At 38.8% G+C, this 19297-nt stretch overlaps 4 protein-coding genes across 5 annotated transcripts; all 4 read right to left on the reverse strand.

Annotated features, from left to right (window-relative positions):
- Positions 1-6055: 6055 nt before the first annotated feature.
- Positions 6056-7428, reverse strand: LOC110424270 (polyubiquitin). Its single transcript, XM_021438816.2, has one exon. The coding sequence runs from the start codon at positions 7350-7352 to the stop codon at positions 6207-6209; it is 1146 nt and encodes a 381-aa protein (XP_021294491.1). The 5' UTR covers positions 7353-7428; the 3' UTR covers positions 6056-6206.
- A 1552-nt stretch (positions 7429-8980) lies between these two features.
- LOC110424658 (ubiquitin domain-containing protein 7SL RNA1-like) lies at positions 8981-9970 on the reverse strand. The gene has a single exon (XM_021439274.1). It carries the CDS (start codon positions 9927-9929, stop codon positions 9123-9125), a length of 807 nt encoding a protein of 268 aa, XP_021294949.1. The 5' UTR covers positions 9930-9970; the 3' UTR covers positions 8981-9122.
- Positions 9971-10642: 672 nt separating this feature from the next.
- TDP1 (tyrosyl-DNA phosphodiesterase-like protein) lies at positions 10643-15919 on the reverse strand. Of its 2 annotated transcripts, XR_002445879.2 has the most exons (17): positions 15628-15788; positions 15376-15555; positions 15032-15292; positions 14794-14955; positions 14643-14703; positions 14362-14438; positions 14022-14279; positions 13386-13475; positions 13114-13248; positions 12685-12834; positions 12195-12298; positions 12053-12106; positions 11882-11972; positions 11549-11629; positions 11293-11437; positions 11013-11202; positions 10643-10927 (listed from the first exon to the last, which is right to left on the reverse strand). XR_002445879.2 is itself a non-coding variant. In XM_021438596.2 (16 exons), exons 1-16 carry the CDS (start codon positions 15640-15642, stop codon positions 11129-11131), a joined length of 1938 nt encoding a protein of 645 aa, XP_021294271.1. In that variant the 5' UTR covers positions 15643-15919; the 3' UTR covers positions 10935-11128. The 2 variants fall into 2 exon arrangements, 1 of the variants encoding a protein (XP_021294271.1); XM_021438596.2 differs by lacking the exon at positions 10643-10927 and having other exon boundaries at positions 10935-11202; positions 15628-15919.
- A 360-nt stretch (positions 15920-16279) lies between these two features.
- LOC110424349 (Chaperone DnaJ-domain superfamily protein) lies at positions 16280-19138 on the reverse strand. The gene is made up of 10 exons (XM_021438905.2): positions 18953-19138; positions 18807-18869; positions 18655-18721; positions 18452-18511; positions 18228-18278; positions 18045-18125; positions 17506-17618; positions 17293-17410; positions 16974-17100; positions 16280-16625 (listed from the first exon to the last, which is right to left on the reverse strand). The coding sequence occupies exons 1-10, from the start codon at positions 19078-19080 to the stop codon at positions 16522-16524; spliced, it is 912 nt and encodes a 303-aa protein (XP_021294580.1). The 5' UTR covers positions 19081-19138; the 3' UTR covers positions 16280-16521.
- Between the last annotated feature and the right edge of the window lie 159 nt (positions 19139-19297).

Here is a 19297-nt window from a genome sequence, read left to right on the forward strand (position 1 = left end):
CAATATGATCTCAATAGTCTAACACACCTCCTTGCGATCATTTTTGAAGACTCCCAACAATGACCTTAGACTTTGAAATCTGTTAGTTGGCAGCCCTTTAGTCATGATATCTGCAACTTGATCTTGAGAGCTGCAACACTGCTCATCAATTTCTTTGTTTTTGACAACATCACGTATCATATGAAACTTCACCCGAATGTGTTTTGTTCTTCCATGTTGCATCGGGTTTTTGGACATAGCTATAGCTGATTGGTTATCCATCCAAAGAACAGTGGGATCATTTTGAGAAAATCCCAAGTCAGACAAGATTTTTCTCAACCAAAGGTTGTGATTGGTTGCAGCTACAACTGAGATATACTCAGCTTCTGCGATGACTGTGCCACCACATCTTACTTCTTGAAAGCATGAGAAAACACCATTGCCAAAGGAGAAAATGAATCCAGTGGTACTCTTGGAGTCATCGAGACTTCCAGCCCAATCACTATTAGAGAATCCTTGAAGATGGTGGCTTTGTTCTCGAGTAAATCTGATGCCAAAATCAATGCTGCCCTTAATGTATCTTAAGATCCTTTCTGCAGCAGATAGATGAGTCATTGTTGGCTGGTGCATAAATCTGGAAAGCAAGCTTGTACTAAACATGATGTCAGGTCTTGAAGAGGATAAATACAAGAGACTCCCTATTAATCTCCCGTAAAGAGTGGCATCTGCTAACTCTTCATTACTGGAAAAAGAAAAGTTAACATTTGCAGCAATAGGAGTAAGAGTGGCCTTGCAGTTCTGCATTTTAAATTTTTTGAGAAGCTCAGTTGCATACTTTTGTTGATGCAATATTATAAACTTCTCGGCTTAGACAAATTCAAGTCCAAGGAAATAAGTCATTAGGCCGAGATCCATTATCTCAAATTCTTCCATCATCTTCTTTTTGAACTTTAGTAACAGCTTAGTATTAGGATCAATAATAAGAATATCATCAACATAAATTGTTACAATGACTTGTTCACCAGCAGAAGAACAACAGACATAGAGAGTAAGCTCACTCTCACTCCTGTGAAATCCTTTATTACAGAGATAGTTATCAACTCCTGCATACTAGGCACACGGGGCTTGTTTAAGCTCATATAGTGCCTTTTTCAACTTGCATACTCTATTTTCCATACCTAGTTCAATGAATCCTTCTGGTTGCTCAATGAATATGTCCCCTTCAAGTAACCCATTAAGGAAAGCTGATTTAACATCAAGGCGCCAAAGCTTCCATCCTGCTTTGGCAGCAAGTGAAACAAACAGTCTAATTGTGTCGAGTCTGGTAACAGAGGCAAATGTTTTTAAATAATCAATCCCCGGTGTCTGAGCATATCCCTTGACAAGCCGAGCTTTCAACTTGTTTACAAAACCATCACTATTCAATTTGGTTCTATAAACCCATCGAATACCAATGGCTTTTTGGTTTGCTGGTCGAGGAACTAAATCCCATGTATTGCTCTTTTTGATCGTATTAATTTCATTCTCCATAGCTTTCTACCAACCATCAACTTGTACAGCTTCACTGAATGATGCAGGCTCCATCAAGGCAACATGACATCTATCATAAATATCAGCCAGACTTCTAGTTCCTCTCGCTGCAACATCATCCACATCTTCATTATCTTCATCATGCTCTGCCTCTAGTTTGTCATTAGAGATTGACAAATTTTTGAGGACTCGACTTCAAGCTTGGACCAATTCCATCTTTTTCCTTCATTAAACTAGACATCACGACTGACAAAAACTTTGTTTGTTGAGACATCATATAGCCTATATCCTTTGCTGGTATCACTGAAACTGAGATGAATTACTGATCTCGATTTTTCATCAAGCTTCCCTCTTCTGTTCTCTGGAAGTTGAGCATAGGCTACACATCCAAAAATTTTCAAGTGTGCAATTAATGGTTTTGTGCCATACCAAGCTTCATGAGGAGTCCTTTTTGTAAGAGCTTTAGTTGGTGCAACATTTAGCAGATAGTTGGCTATGTTAATAGCCTCAGCCCAAAAACTCTTTGGCAACTTCTTTTCAAATAACAAGCATCATGCCATTTCCATCAAAGTCTTATTTTTTCTTTCTGACACTCCATTTTGCTGTGGATTGTAACTAATTAAGGCCATTCGGTTTTGATCTTTGAGAGTTTTTTGTGAGGGAGGTAGGTAGGTTTGTGTTGGTTTATTATTAAGCTTCAATCACTGGAAAAAAGTTTACAGGTCCCTTAAGAACTCTTAAAATGTTTTGATACCATGTTGGAGTTCTTTCTTAAGAACTCTAACATTCTTTATTATTACTGTAATTCAATGCCCTGTCTCTGTAATCACAATCACACTTCAATCTATTAAACAACAAATTTTCTTAAAAGTCACTAGGCAGCTTTATGAAGTCCATTAAAAGAAAGAGTTGCACATTAGGTTAAGAGTGTCAGATACATAGTTATGATAATATATTCTACATTTTTAAAGTTTTTTTTATATACTTAAAAGAGTTGGATCTCTATGTCCATATTCATCGAATATGTGTTAGACATGATACTTTCCTAATTTCTTTCCACTACATGAAAAGAGTCCTCTTGCATAGATCTAACAATCAATATTACAAGCTTTAAGCTATTCAATTAAGAACCAGGATGATGTCTCTCAAATTCAAGGGGCACCCAAGATTCTGAGAGTTTCTACCAAAGAAAATAGTCTATGGCAATAAAGAATTAAAGCCAATCTTAACCATAAGCATGTCATGATGGTGATTAGGATTCGATGATACCGATAGATTGATCAAGAAAAACAAACCAAGCCAAATCGTGAACAAATTAGACACTGCAGAAAATCTCAAGGAGAGAAGTACCATGGAGGTTTAGCCACTTCTTTACTATATTTTGGAGAGAATTTCTCTTGGCCACATGTAGTTTGTTGAGAGTGGTTCCTGCCTCAGCTTTTAAGTCGTTCACGGCGTTAACAGTAGAGCTTTGCTTATTATTAAGTGGCTACCTTATTGTTAATATTAGATGTTGGTTACGGTGCTTGGCCACGTTTCATGTAACGACCCAAGTCCAACCACTGATCTAGTAACTCTTTGGATATTATGATACCCAACATCCCACATCTGATATGAATATGATTGTTAAGACCTATATAACAATCTAAGTCTACTACTACAAGTAACTTGAGCTTAAGTTTTTGAAGGCCACGTGGTTTAGGCCCAAAGAGTTGTTGGGTCAGTGGTTGGACTTGGGTCATTACAAATAGTATCAGAGCTAGGTTCAGTCTTATGCGAGCTTTTACATTGCTCTGGTGAGATCTTGATCCTATGGATGTGATGTGCGGCCTTGATAAGGACATCAAGGATTTGAGTGGATGGGATTGTGATACCCAACATCCCACCACATCTGATGTGAATATAATTATTAAGACTTATATAACAATCTAAGTCTACTACTACAATGTGATGTGTGGCTACACAAGCCTTGATGATTGTTAAGACTTATAAAACAATCTAAGTCTACTACTACAATGTGATGTGTGGTCTTGATGAGGACATCAAGGATTTGAGTGGATGGGATTGTGATATCCAACATCTCGCTGCTCACACTTAACCACACTAATCTTTCTTCAGTATAATTGGAAGACTGCTATTGAATCAGCCCTTTCACAGGGGTCTTTCTTTTCGCGACTCCGCTGCTAGTTCATCTGTTTGAGTGGAGTGGAGAAAGGACAATAGGTCTTGTCTATCTTGATGGTGGTGTTATCGTATCTGCTCTTGAATAAGAATTGCTTCGGTAAGACAATCCCGCACTCTTATGCGTCCTTACTTGCCTGAATGAATAGGGGAAGGAAGGGGACGAGCGCAGTAAGAGGTCAGTGCTGCTGGACTTGTTGGGTATCCTCTTTCTATTCTAAAAGTAGTTTATCCCGTCTCAAGGTAATTTCTTGTTGATTGATACCCTAGGGGACTGAGCTACCTTGTGAGCTAACCCCCAACTCTGACTGCCACGAAAACCATCATATCCGAAAGCCCCGGCATACCATCCACAGAGGTAGGGAAGGCAATCCCACTCCACGTTTTTAGTTCTCGAAGGGCAAAAGTCTGACGTGAATCTTCCCTTCAATCGATTAACATTTCCTTCTATCATCAAATCTCTGGGCGAGTCAGAGTGACCATCATTAGGGAAAAGACTACCGACTGATTGTTAAGACTTATATAACAATTTAAGTTTACTACTACAATGTGATGTGTGGCCTTAATGAGGACATCAAATCAAGGATTTGAGTGAGTGAGATTGTGATAGGCCTTAATGAGGACATCAAATCAAGGATTTGAGTGAGTGAGATTGTGATACCCAACATCTCACATCTGATGAATATGATTGTTAAGACTTATATAACAATCTAAGTCTACTACTACAATGTGCTAAGTCTACTACTACAATGTGATGTGTGGCCTTGATGTACAATGTGATATGTGGCCTTAATGAGGACATCAAATCAAGGATTTAAGTGAGTGACCTTGATGTACAATGTGATGTGTGGCCTTAATGAGGACATCAAATCAAGGATTTGAGTGAGTGAGATTGTGATAGGCCTTAATGAGGACATCAAATCAAGGATTTGAGTGAGTGAGATTATGATACACAACATCCCACATCTGATGAATATGATTGTTAAGACTTATATAACAATCTAAGTCTAGTGAGATTGTGATAGGCCTTAATAAGGACATCAAATCAAGGATTTGAGTGAGTGAGATTGTGATACATAACATCCCACATCTCATGAATATGATTGTTAAGACTTATATAACAATCTAAGTCTACTACTACAATGTGCTAAGTCTACTACTACAATGTGATGTGTGGCCTTGATGAGGACATCAAGAATTTGAATGGATTGTTATAAGTCTATTACTACAAGTAACTTGAGCATAAGCTTTTTAAAGGTCACGTGGTTTAAGCCTAAAGAATTACTGGATCAGTGATTGGATTAAGCTCAAAGAATTGCTGGATCAGTGATCGGACTTAGGTCATTATATTTCATGTAATGGGTGGTTATCCCATACTAGGTAATAGACTTAGAATGTGCCCATCACGACACTAACTTTCTTATTTCTCTTTGTTGACTAAACTAGATTATTTTCCTTGACTTTTGGTTTGGTAGTTGCAGTTTTTAAGTAATCTATTATCAGACAAGTGTGTAAGGTTATTATGATAATCATCTTGAGTGTCTAATAAGTGGTTTTCGATATCTCTGGTTTTTCTTTTAAAAACTCTCTTTACTTAACACAGTTCCACGCCTACCTAACACAAATTGAGCCTCTCAATATCCAGCTCGATCCTGAAGTTACGTTGGCTAAAAGTTGGTGATTCCATTTTTAACCGTTTGGTTGGCAGGAAAGGTTGAAACCAACCCAAAATGGAAGAAATCACTCCACCTAAAAAAAGGGTGGGAGAAATGCAAAGAAGATATTTATGTAAGGGATGCAATGGAAAAGAAGAAAATGATTGAAATAGATGATGTGTCAACTCAATCCATTAAGATTCTTCTGCACAAGTGTTAATCTTATCCCTTAAGAAATTCAAGTCCAAAATTGGAGATAGGATAGCAGTTCAATGAAATCTTCATCCATGGGGCTAATGCAACAAAATTCCAAATGCTAGAGCCATTATTAAGTAAATCTAACTCAACTTCATAACCGGTCTTTTCTTTTCCTGGTGTTTTGAGCTGCAAGAATCCAAGAAAAGCCAACTAATCTTTATGTTCAAGGAAAGACATATTTGGAATGAGTCCAAGAGCTGGTGTTGAAGAAAAGAGAACCATAGCAGGAAGAAATAAACCCAGATATAGTTCAATACTCTGATGTTCGATGTTTGACTATCAAAACCATTGGAAATTCCTAGGATTCTCTCCAATGCCCATTATCTTTTACAAAATTCAGATGCCAAAGCTGTCTCCTTTACCCTCATTTTGAAATGCAATTAACATTACAGAACACAACAAATGCATCCCCAAATTGAGAACGAAAATTAAGATTGATCAAAGAAGACAGATAGCAGCAAATATGAAAATTTTATTCAAAATAAAGCATTACATAAAGCGAAGGCAGACATATTTAAGACTTTCAAATTTTAATTTAAAGGCCTCAACAGGGCCAGACAACACAATCCTTTCACATAAACCAAATCCAGGCCCACAGGGAGCTTAGAAACCACCACGAAGGCGCAAGACCAGGTGAAGGGTGGACTCCTTCTGAATATTGTAATCAGCCAAAGTCCTTCCATCTTCCAATTGCTTCCCAGCAAAAATCAACCTTTGCTGATCTGGTGGAATCCCTTCCTTGTCCTGAATCTTTGCCTTAACATTATCAATCGTATCCGAGCTCTCCACCTCCAAAGTAATGGTTTTCCCTGTCAGAGTCTTGACGAAAATCTGCATCCCACCACGAAGCCTCAAAACCAAATGAAGGGTCGACTCTTTCTGAATGTTATAATCAGCCAAAGTTCGACCGTCCTCGAGCTGCTTCCCTGCAAAGATAAGCCTTTGCTGATCTGGCGGAATTCCTTCCTTGTCCTGGATCTTGGCCTTCACGTTGTCGATGGTGTCGGAACTTTCAACTTCCAAGGTTATGGTTTTACCCGTCAGGGTCTTGACAAAGATTTGCATCCCACCACGGAGACGTAAGACCAGGTGGAGGGTTGACTCCTTTTGGATGTTGTAATCCGCCAAAGTTCGGCCGTCCTCGAGTTGCTTCCCAGCAAAGATAAGCCTTTGCTGGTCCGGGGGAATTCCTTCTTTGTCCTGGATCTTGGCCTTCACGTTGTCGATGGTGTCGGAGCTTTCAACTTCCAAGGTTATGGTTTTGCCCGTCAGGGTCTTGACAAAGATTTGCATCCCACCACGTAAACGGAGGACGAGGTGGAGGGTTGACTCCTTTTGGATGTTGTAATCCGCTAAGGTTCTGCCGTCCTCGAGCTGCTTCCCAGCAAAGATAAGCCTTTGCTGGTCCGGTGGGATTCCTTCCTTGTCCTGGATCTTGGCCTTCACGTTGTCAATGGTGTCGGAGCTTTCGACTTCCAGGGTTATGGTTTTACCCGTCAGGGTCTTGACGAAGATTTGCATCCCACCACGTAGACGGAGGACGAGGTGGAGAGTCGACTCCTTCTGGATGTTGTAATCGGCCAGGGTTCTGCCATCCTCGAGCTGCTTCCCAGCAAAGATAAGCCTTTGCTGGTCCGGTGGGATCCCTTCCTTGTCCTGGATCTTGGCCTTCACGTTGTCGATCGTGTCAGAACTCTCGACTTCCAGCGTGATTGTCTTGCCGGTGAGTGTCTTAACGAAGATCTGCATCTTGTTTGCCTGAAGAGAAAATCTACGGAGAAGATATCAGAGAAACTAAACCTCTCGGGATGAGAGGCACTAGGCGAATCGGGGGATTCATTTATAGCCAAACTCCTGCAACGACCAACAAATGAAATTATGACATGTAAGAGGCGCGTGGCTTTTGCCATAAATGACACGGTAACATTAATTTGTCAGTGCGCCGTTAGTCTTTTTGTTAAACGGTGTTAGGTGACCGCCTTTGGAGCGTCTTTACTGGACGGATTTTGTCCCGTTGGTGGGCCCAGGTTGTCATCCACTGGGGCCAACGGTGATCTGATTTTCCCTTAGCAAGTTGGGAAATTTATTTTAACGTTAGTGGGTTGGCAACTTTGATTTCTACCCGTTGATTTCCTGATTGTAGGTCCTTATTGCGTCTATATTCATTGCACCCTTTTAAAAGAAAAATTGGTTACTTTCTCTCCTGTCCCCCTGGCCCTTTGGTTACGAAGACGATCACGACGGAGAGTGACCTTCTTGGAAGGCCCTATGTGATTCCATTTCCAAGAATAATGATAATAAAATAAAATTGAAACCCCTTTATTTAATATGATAAATTGTATTTATTGAGAATGTTCATTTATAAATTAAAAAAATTGAACAATATATTTGATCCATTGGGTTGTGCCATTCGTAACACTTTTTGCAATTTCTTGAACCTACTTGAAATGGGCCCTTGGGTTGTGTTTCATGCCCCTTGTATTGTTAATGGGTTGGGCTTTAAACCAGGCTTTTAAATGTCTCCGTTTGGGCCTCAATCAGGAGAAAGGGCTGAAATTCTACTACTATACTCTACTAAGACCTGTATCTTCACCAGCCTGCTTGAGCATGATGTTCTTGAAGGACAGACCAAGCTCTGCAGGAAGTATCTGCTTTGAATTCCCCACTCTTGTTGTACCATTGATGCATCATGAATGTGAAGAACTCGAAGCTGGATGTCATTGTCTTGAGTACTTTCCCTTGGTAGGGAAGGTCTTGCTTGTCAACTTTCGACACCATGCAATTCCTTCACTCGCATTTTTCAAGTCACTGACAGATGCATCAGGGCGGAATCAGGATTGGGCGCCCCGCTCATACAAAGTTTAAGTTTGTATGCGTCTCCGGTTGTATATGCTGAAACCAAACCAGGAATACCCTAACTGACTGCAAGCCAAATCTTTCTTCTGTTTAATCTCAACATGTATAAGAACCTTGGGATCCTCACTGACTCGCCAATCCATAACCCATATCAGATTCATATTGCGCTTTAACCCAAACCAACCACAATGATCAGTCTCTTTTGCCCTGTTTTGGAAGTCTCATTGAACATAAGGATTGGGCAGGGTGATGGAAAGAGCTAGCAAAACAAAATTCTCATCTCTCTTATGCTTTATGGCTTACCCTAGCCAGTGACATCAACTCTTAGTTTTGCACACTTGTTGGAAGGTATGTAAGTACTTGTTAGGTCAATGATGCCTTAGTGATGATTGTGTTTTTTCTTCGTTGTTATCTGGTTGGATGAAAATTTTATCTTTTACAGTCTCTTATCAAGTAATAAAGACTTAAACGAAATAGATATCAAAAGAGGGGACGAAATTTTTGATCATATCTTGCCTCTTCAGCCCTATAGTTAAAGGAAAATGTCAGAAAAGAGATAAACTAAACAAACATATTACCTACTGCAAATGTTAAAACCGGCCAGTAGCTAGGTTACAGTACCACTGAAGATTTTAAGACTAAACAAAAGAACATGAAACTCTTTCATGATCCTCCGGTAACACTTCCATTAAAGATCTCAATGGTATCACCTTGGCCAACATGGTGCCACCTAAAGGATCGATCATCGTCCATCACATTCTGTTTATATATGAAAAAGTAACCTTCCTGCGGGAGATGGAACTGAAGCCTTTGCTGCAACTTCTGCAGTTCTTTTCTCAGCTCTGCAACATTATCCGATGCATTGACTTCCACCGGTATCTTCTTGGTCCCGCACTTGGGCAACACCATCACCTTCAGCAGCCTTTTGGCCCCAGTCGTTGCCCCTGCCGACCCTGTCCCTGAACCTGTGGGCGACGGCTTGATATTTACGTCAATCTCAGTATTATCAGTGAGCTCACAGTCGCGTAGAGATCGATGGTCCTGCAACTCCGCCCCGCTTGATTGAACTACTAACCTGTTGACAGGGACGGGTTCGATATCACGAATCTTTTCTTTTAACCGTAGGACAGTGTCGTTCACGTCCATCTCAAGGGGAACGGAGACCTTAGAGGATGGTATGTTGATCTTGAGTTGGATTGTCTTCGACGGGGAAGATTTTTCAGTCTTGACCACTTGAGGTTTGTCGGCCTCCGGGGCCACGAGGAGTTGAATGCGGGAGTTCTGGAAGATTTCACAATACTCAACATCTCGCTCATCCTGGAGAACTTGGCCATTGAAAACAAGAGTTTGTGTAGGTATAGGTATTCCCTGGTATTTCTGCACCTTTTCTTTGATTTCCAGGACAGTGTCGAAGAAACCAACTTCAATGGAGAAAGATCTGCCTCTCTGGCATTCAAAGATGACATCCATTTGAAAAGATTAGAGACTTGGGGTAGAAGGATAGAGATGAATGGAGGGGACTTCTCTAGGTTAAAAATGGTAGCAAATATCCCTTATTTATACCATAAAATCCGCAGATATACTCTTAAACAAATCTAAAATCAACATTTGACCTGGTCATTTTTTTAATTTAATTTCCACTTTTGTAGAAATAGAGAGGATCCTTGCCTATTTAAAAGGAAGTTTGATTTATGTGAATAATCTGCTGCTGTTAAAAGCTATCCATGATCTTCTAATTGGGCGATTTGAGTGGGTCGTTACTCATTAATTACTCTAGATTTTGAAGCTTTTTTAAAATGGGATTTGCTCTTAAAAAGGTTAGGATTCTTTCTTTATCTTCAATATAGGAATTAAGCAAGCTGGGCTGATTTTGCTACTATATACCATAATGATCATTATGATTTCCAGCTAGATTAATTGATTTGTTTAGAGGGAGCCAAATGAATGATCTCGTCCTATGATTGATTAAAGAATCTTGTTTAGAGAATAAACATTTATAGACTAAATTGGTTTTGGCGAACAAAACACGGTAAAATCTTCTCGTGATATCTTAATAATCATAAATTTTTATAAAAATAAATAAATAATGAATTGTCCAATGCAATTTCAATTAATATTGATACCATGTCATAAGAATATATTTCCATTTAAGATGAATATTAACTTGTAATGATAATGCCATGTCCAAATCTTGTAAATTTTGGGATTTAACCAGTGAAAAATGTTTCAAATTGTGTATCTATTCCAAGTTTTTCTCACATCACATATTTCCATTTTTATTTCCACACGTTGGGGGGTCATAGGTTAAGGTCAATCGATCAAGAAATTGCCATGGAAATGGAGCAGAAACAGAAAACATGAATGCCCAATTCGATTTATTGCATGGTCATTGGTCACCACCTCAGAAGTTTGCCATCCCTGTTATGTCACCTTCGAGCACAACTCACGAGGAAGAAAAGGGGTTGAGACTGAAAACATAACATAATATTTGTCACGTCGGTTAAAGGAGTAATAAGTTTACAGAAAATGCTATTTGGTTAGCGAGCTTTTTACCGTTTTAGAGTTTGGCCAAAATGAGCCAGCCATTGTTCCTGTCGACACACCTTATGACTACACAGGATTCAATATAAGCAATCTAATGAAATCAGGAAATCTTTGAAAGCACACGGTTAAACTAGCCGAGGCCAAACTTGACCGTAAACATCTTTCTTGTTGTATCTTCGGTCCCAAGACCACGGAATGTCTGCAAAGGAGAGAGAAAAACGGTTACATAAATCAGAAAATGCAGCTTGTATGAATTGAAGGTGGTGGGATGAGATAAAAGCTTTGCGACCTTCCGAGGAGTATGGCTTAGGAGGGAGTTCATAAGGTACAGGCAATTGAATTACTTCAGACGTCTTGCTTCCTTGCCAAGCAAGAGTAACTAGCTTCGTTTTTGTTACTTCAGAATTTCTGATTGACCCACATTTACTGCTACCCTGATTTACACAATAATAAAATCGGTTTTAACATTGGCTTCATGCAAAAACATTCCTAGCTAATTCAGCCAACAAGTCGAGAATTGCTATTGAATCAGGAATAGCCATTACCTTTGATGAACCTCCATTACCCGTACAAGAAAATTCACCACCCTCTTCCTTTACATGAGATGGTAGAAATAGCACACCCAGCTAGAAATATTCATAGAGAGGCACAAAAACATACTGTCAAAGCTTAAGTGAGCACAAAAGAAATAAAAGAGCATAAAATAAGCAAACTCAATTAATAAGAAGATCATACAAAAGTAAAATATAAAGAAAAACCGATGCATTCATTTGTCGAATATGTGGGTTCTTGAAAGCTTGGGACATGCTTTCAGTATATATTCAAAATGACATCTACACCTTAGCTGTGCTTTCAGACGGCAAGTACCATTTATCTACCTCATAAGAACGGATCATCAACTGAGAATTGTTCTTCTGAAGTGCTCCCCAGGCAGCTTTGCTAAGATTTGCTGAAGTTAGCAAGAACCAACTGCATTCATGAGAGAGTTTCAGAAATTGGCATGAGAGAAGGGAAAATTAAAAGCTTCCAAAATCATGATAAATTCTTACGCCAGTTTTTGGCCCTTGTATCGTGTGTATGTCTTGATATGAGGCATTGCACGACTGAAACACCAAAAACCAAAGTTTTAACATCCACAACACTAATAGATATTTTCTAGCTCAAACTTCACCAGGGGTGAAAGAGATTTACCAGCGGCCAGTATGGCTTGCCTTCCACTTTGCCCAGCAATTCTTCAAGAATCCTTTTTCCACATTCTTAAGTGGACTTGGAACAGCACTTCCAGCTGCATAACCCTGGAGAATAAGGTAGAGTAACAAATGCAAAACAAACTCCATTCAACAAGAAATATTATTCTTATTCAACATCCGCTGGCAACACTAACAAGTTAGTTTAAGGCCTAATGCTAACACTGAGAAGCTCTCAAACATGCAGTTTATCAAATAGGAAGGCATTAACAGTATTCTCTGCGCTCTCACCAAGCCACCAAGATTGAGTTGGACACAACCAAAGGTTTTTTGGAGTGAATTGGTTTCACACTGAATTGATTATATGCTTTTAAAGAGCCATTAGTTGGGAAGCATAAAGATGTTCAGAACCTGACAATGGTCACCGATGACTGTGCAATCATGGAGATGATGCACAGTTAAGAGGCTAACAGGAAAAACCTACTTGATAGTACCTCTAAAGAGCATCTGACATCTTCCACACTGGGCCATATTATTAACGGCTCCCCCAAACCAAGGGGTGCTGTATCTTCTGAGTAACCTGATGACATTGAGGATGCTAGCTCAGCCATCCATTTCTCGTCCAGTGAACCGAGGGAAGAGAACTGCAGTAAGGGAAACATAAAAAAATGAAAAAATACCATCACCAAAAGCAAAATCTATACAACCATTTTCTTCTCTTAATCTAAACAGGAAGGTTCATAGAGAAGAAATGAAAGGTATGACCGCATGCAGAACCACACACGAGAGGACATCGTAGAAATAAAGTATTATAACAAAACGAAATATCATTCAAGTCTGTCACAAACTTCCAGAGAGTAATGAGCATTAACATTCACCCTGAATCACAACATCACTATACACGAGTAAAGGTTCAACAATACCTGATAAACTAGAGGAGATTTCTGAAACTCTTTATTAAAAACACACTCCTGGAGAACAGTACGCAGCTTCATATGTCCCCACTTTTTCAGATTGGAACCAGTATGATATCCAGGGACAGATGCAATTAGTCGGACCTGAAAATCATCAAATAGCTTATATGCTCGACACGAGTATGAGCTAGAAACAAAATAGATTCCATCTGTAACATTATTCCTCCAGGTAAATATGAAATATCACTTCTAAAAAATTAAATAAACAAATAAAATGTTACCCGTGCATTGCTATAATCAAACTTCTTGAAGAAGGTAGAATTGATGTTGAAGTTTCCCAAAGCTGGAAAATTAGCAGTGAACTCAGGCCACTGTAAATATTCCAGAAATGAAAGGCATCATTATAAATATTAACAAATAAGCCTTCCAATCTACTTGAACTTGATTAGTAAGGAAAAACATATGAAAAGAATGATTGACTATTTTGCGTTATAATATCAAAAGTTTCAGTTAGAATCACGTAAGATTTGTATGAAAAGGGAGAAAGTTTTAAATTCTCTATCACACAATAAAAATAAAATTCGCAATGGATAATAACTAATTTCAATAAAAATATTAAGTCTACCAACTTGGTGGCATACAATCATGATAGGAGAAGAAAATCATCAACTAGAGATGGAAATGTATTAGGTCAACTGTAGAATTAAAAACCATATCTGCTAATAACAATTATATAATGAAGGAACCAGTTTTCAGAAATAGAACTCCAGAACAGCAGAGGAAAGACAATCAAACTATCAAGGTCAGAACTGTGTTGCTATAGACCATTGGAAGATTAACAGAACAGTAGTTGATCATCAACGTGTTTTTCACATGTAATTAACACCAAAACCACAGGAATTGCTAAAATTTGGTACCTTCAATGTGCTGAGATAGTCAATCAAGTCATTTTCAAATCCACATCCTTTCTTTGAGCTACTTTGATCTTTCCAAGGGAAATCTTGCATCCATAAACCTTGACTTTTATTGTTCCAGTCAACATATATCAAGTTTGCTGTATGAACAATAACTCTCACTCCTTGAGGATAGACAAGCAGCATTGCCTTCGAATGGTGTGTCCCAAATGAAATGGGTAATGCTGGCTTGTGCAGAATCCAATTGGAAGGCTTGTCTCTCTGAGCATTAATAATTTGAGAATCCACAAGCTACAAGTTGAGCTTCCAATGATAAAAGGGAATAGTTATGGCTATAGCTGACCTTCATAAGCTCCAGCCTGCTATCACTGTCACCATGAATAACCAAGACATTGGGGATTTTTGCAAGTTTTGGACAAGCTACAGCATGCAAGAGGCAGAAATTGTTTTAGATATACCAAAGAAACTATAAAACAGCCAAAAAAAAATCCTCATAATCAAACAACAAAAACTGTACCAAAATGAGATGTAGATAAAAGGATAATGGACATCATAACCAGAGTCCTTACACCATGTTACTTGAGGAACTGAACAGATAGCATCATAAAAGTTAACAGAATTCACCTGAAAGCAACCAATCAATATCTACCATGTAATTTGAGAGGACAGCAAGAAGAACATCCCCCTAGCAATGTAATAAGCAATCAAACTATGCAGTCAAATGGTAGAAAAGTAAAATAATGAATCCACACATAAATTGAATCACTATTATTACCTGAATCACATCCCCTATAGAAACACAATTAGTATTCGCCCAGGTGGGCAAGCCTTGCACTTTCAAAAGCCGAAATGTATGCGGTAAATCATCATTGGAAACAAAAAAATCACGAATAGCCTCAACAAATATCTTCCCTTCAATATTGCCTTCCTCCTCTTCCTACCAAATTCAAACCAAACCCTCAAAAACAAAGCTCTTAAGCAAAATTAAGCAAATTTTTTCAAAATTTTAATACCTTCAACTTGTTAGCTGATTTTGGTTTATATTCGGGACCTTCATTTCGAATTCTCTTTGCAGTAAGTTTTTCGCTTTCTCCATCGCTGTTAGCTTCACCAAAACTTCTCTTCTTTTCACCAGTTGAAGAGGATACATATTTGAAAAAGTGATGACCTGGGATTAACTCAATAATATCACCATTATTAATCGCCGCATTTTCGCGGGAACTCAGCTTCTTTCTCAGCTGGTCGGACCTGACAACCACCGCATTCGTTCCCTCCTACAAAATTCCACCAGTCAACAATCGATCAACAAAGAGAGAGAGAGAGAGAAGAAATGACTAAAAAAAGTAAAAGAATTTACGACGAGTAAATGGGCGGAGCCGTCAGGGGAGGTGGTTAAAGCAATGTGCTTGCGGCTGAGTCTCTTGTCGGGAACAGAAACGTCGCTGCGGCCGATGAAATTGGGACCGTAAAAGAGCGGGAGCTTAGGGAGTGAAGCGTCCTCTTCAAGATTCTTATTTACAGGGACCAAGTACCCAATCTGTTAACAAAATAAACTTAAGTTATCAAAGCAAAAAACCGAAAAAGAGAAATCGTTTCAAAGGGTACCGACCTGAGAGCGAGGCATGACCGAGTAAGTGGAGTTTCTTGGTGCATGAAAGTGGAAAGAAGGAGAAGGAGAGATGGAGATGGAAAGGAAAGCCGGGAGAGGTGACAGTAGCTCGAAGAGAGTAGTTTTGTTCGGGGAACTTGTAACGTAGAGAATAAAAGCCTTCGTATTAAGTTGGCGAGGATTCGCGCACTGCCGAGCGTTGATAGTTTCCGATCCGGAGAAAGGGAGGTGATGCGGTATGACGCTGCGTTTTAATAACGTTACACTTACAGGCCGTGGGCGGTGGCAGTACCGGTACTATTTTCTACATGGCAGATGGTGCTACTCCTCTATACCGGAGTGCACCGCCCCAGGTTAGAGTTTGGCATTAATCGATTTCAATCAAATTGATTGAATTCGAATTGATTTACTTAATTTTAATTTGATATATAAAATTTATAACTGAATTAATTAAAATATCGATTTATATAGAATATGACAAAGAAATTGCATATTCCAATAGAATTAGATATCAAAATCAAATGATGTCTGATCAGGTTCATCAAGAATGATAAAGACAACCCAATTACCATCAGTTATATTAGCTGCACGGTCCCATGTGCTGACCAGCAATTACTGGAGCAATTAAGGCCAATGACCACAAAACCAAAAATAAATAAATAAAGCCATCTAAAATTTTTATATGGGAGTTTACAAACGATACATTCAGTACTCTGCTACAAGTATTAGATTTCAGTGTTACGTATCAAACTTGGTAATCAGCAACAACGGTCTTCGCTGCCTTCGGGTATAAATGAATCCAAAATCAACTATATTAGTAAAATGCGGTTCTTATCTTGTATGTTTATGAAGTTTCGGCAAACACTCTCAAGTGAGCAATGGGATAATATCCTCCTATCTTCTGCGCTTGTATTCTTTTCGCATTTCTGCTAGGTAGCTCTCTAAGTTGGACTTAATCCATAATCGTCTCTGAATAAGATCCTCCTTGGTTGATTCATCTAATAAACGCACAAGATCTAATTTAGTAAAATACTAATTTAAGAGAAACGGTGGATAATAACAGCACATAGAAATCAAGAAGTATATGTGGTAGCTCCAGGAGGCCTTGACTCAAACCTCAGAAGGAATGATGTATCCTTCTGATGTGGTAGCAAATGTTTGATGATATGAAGTAATTCATCTAACTAGGTAGTATAACAAAAAAAATTCAGTAATTACTATGATGGTCAGCACATATGACTACCTCGATAAGCCATTCTATGATTCTATCATCTAGCAAACCTCAGCTAAATCCTAAAAGGTGTATTTTGCCTTTATACAAATTTGAGGAACTTGATTATAGTTACCAATGTTTAGCCATGCATCCAGAGGCACTCTGAGGGAGTTTCTTGTCAAGTAAGATGCATCTTCCCAAGAATATGGACCTCGCTTAACCTTGTATCTCCAGAACCAGCAGCCATACCACAACAATAGCTGGAGAGGCAGGAACTTAATCAGTAACCAATTTCAGGCTGAAAACTAAGGTTGAAGTCTGAGACAAGCATTTTTCTTGCCAATGCAACAACATCAAGCAATCAAACAATCAGATATATCTAGCATAGTTAGTATTCAATAATCTTAATCAGAAATTGTAGCTATTCTTCGATTAAAAGCTGGAATTCTAACCTTGCCAATAGTATAAGGGAGAAGAATGAAACGGATGCCAATTAATTCCCAGATGGAGGGCTTTTCAGCTCCCTTTATGTCTAGCTCGAGCTCTTTGCTGAGATCTTCCTCCTTTTTCCTGCCATGAAAGATGTAGATCATATTGTTAGAAAAAAAAAAAAAACACATCATTGTAGTCGAATTTCATGGGTCATGAATCAAATGAGTATATACTTGTCCATCTGCTTGTTACTCTTCTTCTTATTTGTGGTTCCTCCACTGCGTTCAAGTTCCAATGCCCGCAGTCTGTTTTTGTAAGCAGGTGTCTTCTTGACCATAGCTACGGCCTGAACCCAGAAAAGGAAAAAGGGAAAATGAGAGAGAGTAAAATATAGGGAAATAAGCCTTTCTATCTGAAAAATAGGTAACACATATTATAAAGTTAAGCAGCACTTTTCAAAAAAATAGTTAAGCAGCAAAATTCTCTTATCATGCTGTTCTGTATTATCTACAAGGCTGATTGGGGGAGGAGGGAGGAGTTGAATCTTTAGCTTTAACTCTCCATTGGAGGGGTAACAACCACTAAGCGAAGCTTGAATGGTATATCTTTCAAAGCTATGACAAGTGCTATTCTAATATACAAAGAAGTCACATAGCTAAAAGTTCAGTCTTCTGAGTGATACTCATCTACCAATATTCACCACATCCATCAAATGTAATTACATTGACATTCAGAAACAACCAAGTTTAGACAATGCTTGATAGTAACACACCTGATTATACCTAGTCCACCGATTTAGATATTGAAATGCCGAAAGAATGAGAAGAAGACCAACCAGGACAGCACGAGGATCCTAGAATGCATGAATATTCAATGGTAAGTAACAAAAAAATGCAACACCCCCAGGCTTCACCAGAAAGAATACTTAATAACCAAATATTAAAATAATTCTCACCGTTTTGTGACCGTAATATGCACGATAGTAACGAGCTGTATTGTAAAATACCTACATGGACAAGAAAAATTAACGATTATCAGTAATTCTATTAACATGCAAGGTCAATCGTGGTGAAATCAAATGATTCATGATGATAACAAGATTGACAAAGCCACATGAAAAACACAATTTACATATTACAATCTTAATTTATTCCTAGGACACATTATACAATATCTTACCTCCTCCGGATGTGCAATTGCATAATCATATTGCTCCCTTGTGGCTTCATCTTTCAAAATCTGCAACCAAAAAAACATTAACTTGTTATCAGATTTTAGGTAAAATGAAAAAGGGAAATCACTAGCTTTCACAGAACTAATAGAACAACAAATCAGTGAATCTCAAACTCATGTAATTTGAAAGACCAAAGAATTGAAGTTACCTCATAAGCATTGGCAATTTTCACAAAGTGCTTTCTCGATTCCGGATCTGGATTCTTATCCGGGTGACTAGACAGGAAAAAAGAACATACTTTAAGATACAATTAGATCAATGGAGAGATTGAAGAAGTCAAAAACAAAGAAAGAAGCTTACTATTTCAAGGAGAGCTTGTAGTAAGCTTTCTTAATCTCCGAGGCATTAGCATTTTGAGAAACCCTAAAAAATACGAAGATAAAGTTAAAATTAGCAGAAGCTAAAACATAAAATGAACGGGGAGAGGTGAAAGTGAGGGAGCTGACCCTAGAAGATCATAGCAATCGTCTTCGTCACAGTAAATTGCGACCGACGGCCAGATGAGGAGAAATAGAACGAGCGTCGATAGGACTGTGCACCACCGAATCGCCGCCGGTGGCGCCATCGTCTTCATCCTGTTTTCTTTTCTTTTTTTTCGTTCTCTGGTCTCGTTCGAAATGCCTTCACAGTTAGAAGCTGAAGACAGACTTCTCTCATGTAATTACAACAATACCCCCTGATCTGACTCAATTAAAGTCAACTATTCAAACTTCAGGGCCTCCGGCGACTCTTACCTCATGCCCAGCTTGGTTTGGGCTTTAAGGCCCATAGTAAGGCACTTTATGGGCTAA

Source organism: Theobroma umbraticum, unplaced genomic scaffold (genome assembly GCF_002168275.2).
Source record: "Theobroma umbraticum cultivar Fairchild unplaced genomic scaffold, ASM216827v3 scaffold_204.0, whole genome shotgun sequence".
In the NCBI taxonomy this organism is placed as follows: domain Eukaryota; kingdom Viridiplantae; phylum Streptophyta; class Magnoliopsida; order Malvales; family Malvaceae; genus Theobroma; species Theobroma umbraticum.

Coding starts and splice junctions, on each gene's coding strand:
- TDP1 (XM_021438596.2), bottom strand. Junction 14,704..14,793: donor CTATAGGGGATGTGATTCAG/GTAATAATAGTG, acceptor TTACATTGCTAG/GGGGATGTTCTTCTTGCTGT. Junction 11,438..11,548: donor GTAATGGAGGTTCATCAAAG/GTAATGGCTATT, acceptor TGTGTAAATCAG/GGTAGCAGTAAATGTGGGTC.
- LOC110424270 (XM_021438816.2), bottom strand. CDS start 7,352: ATGCAGATCTTCGTTAAGACACTCACCGGCAAGACAATCACGCTGGAA.
- LOC110424349 (XM_021438905.2), bottom strand. CDS start 19,080: ATGAAGACGATGGCGCCACCGGCGGCGATTCGGTGGTGCACAGTCCTA. Junction 18,870..18,952: donor GATTGCTATGATCTTCTAGG/GTCAGCTCCCTC, acceptor CGTATTTTTTAG/GGTTTCTCAAAATGCTAATG. Junction 18,126..18,227: donor CATATTACGGTCACAAAACG/GTGAGAATTATT, acceptor CATGCATTCTAG/GATCCTCGTGCTGTCCTGGT.
- LOC110424658 (XM_021439274.1), bottom strand. CDS start 9,929: ATGGATGTCATCTTTGAATGCCAGAGAGGCAGATCTTTCTCCATTGAA.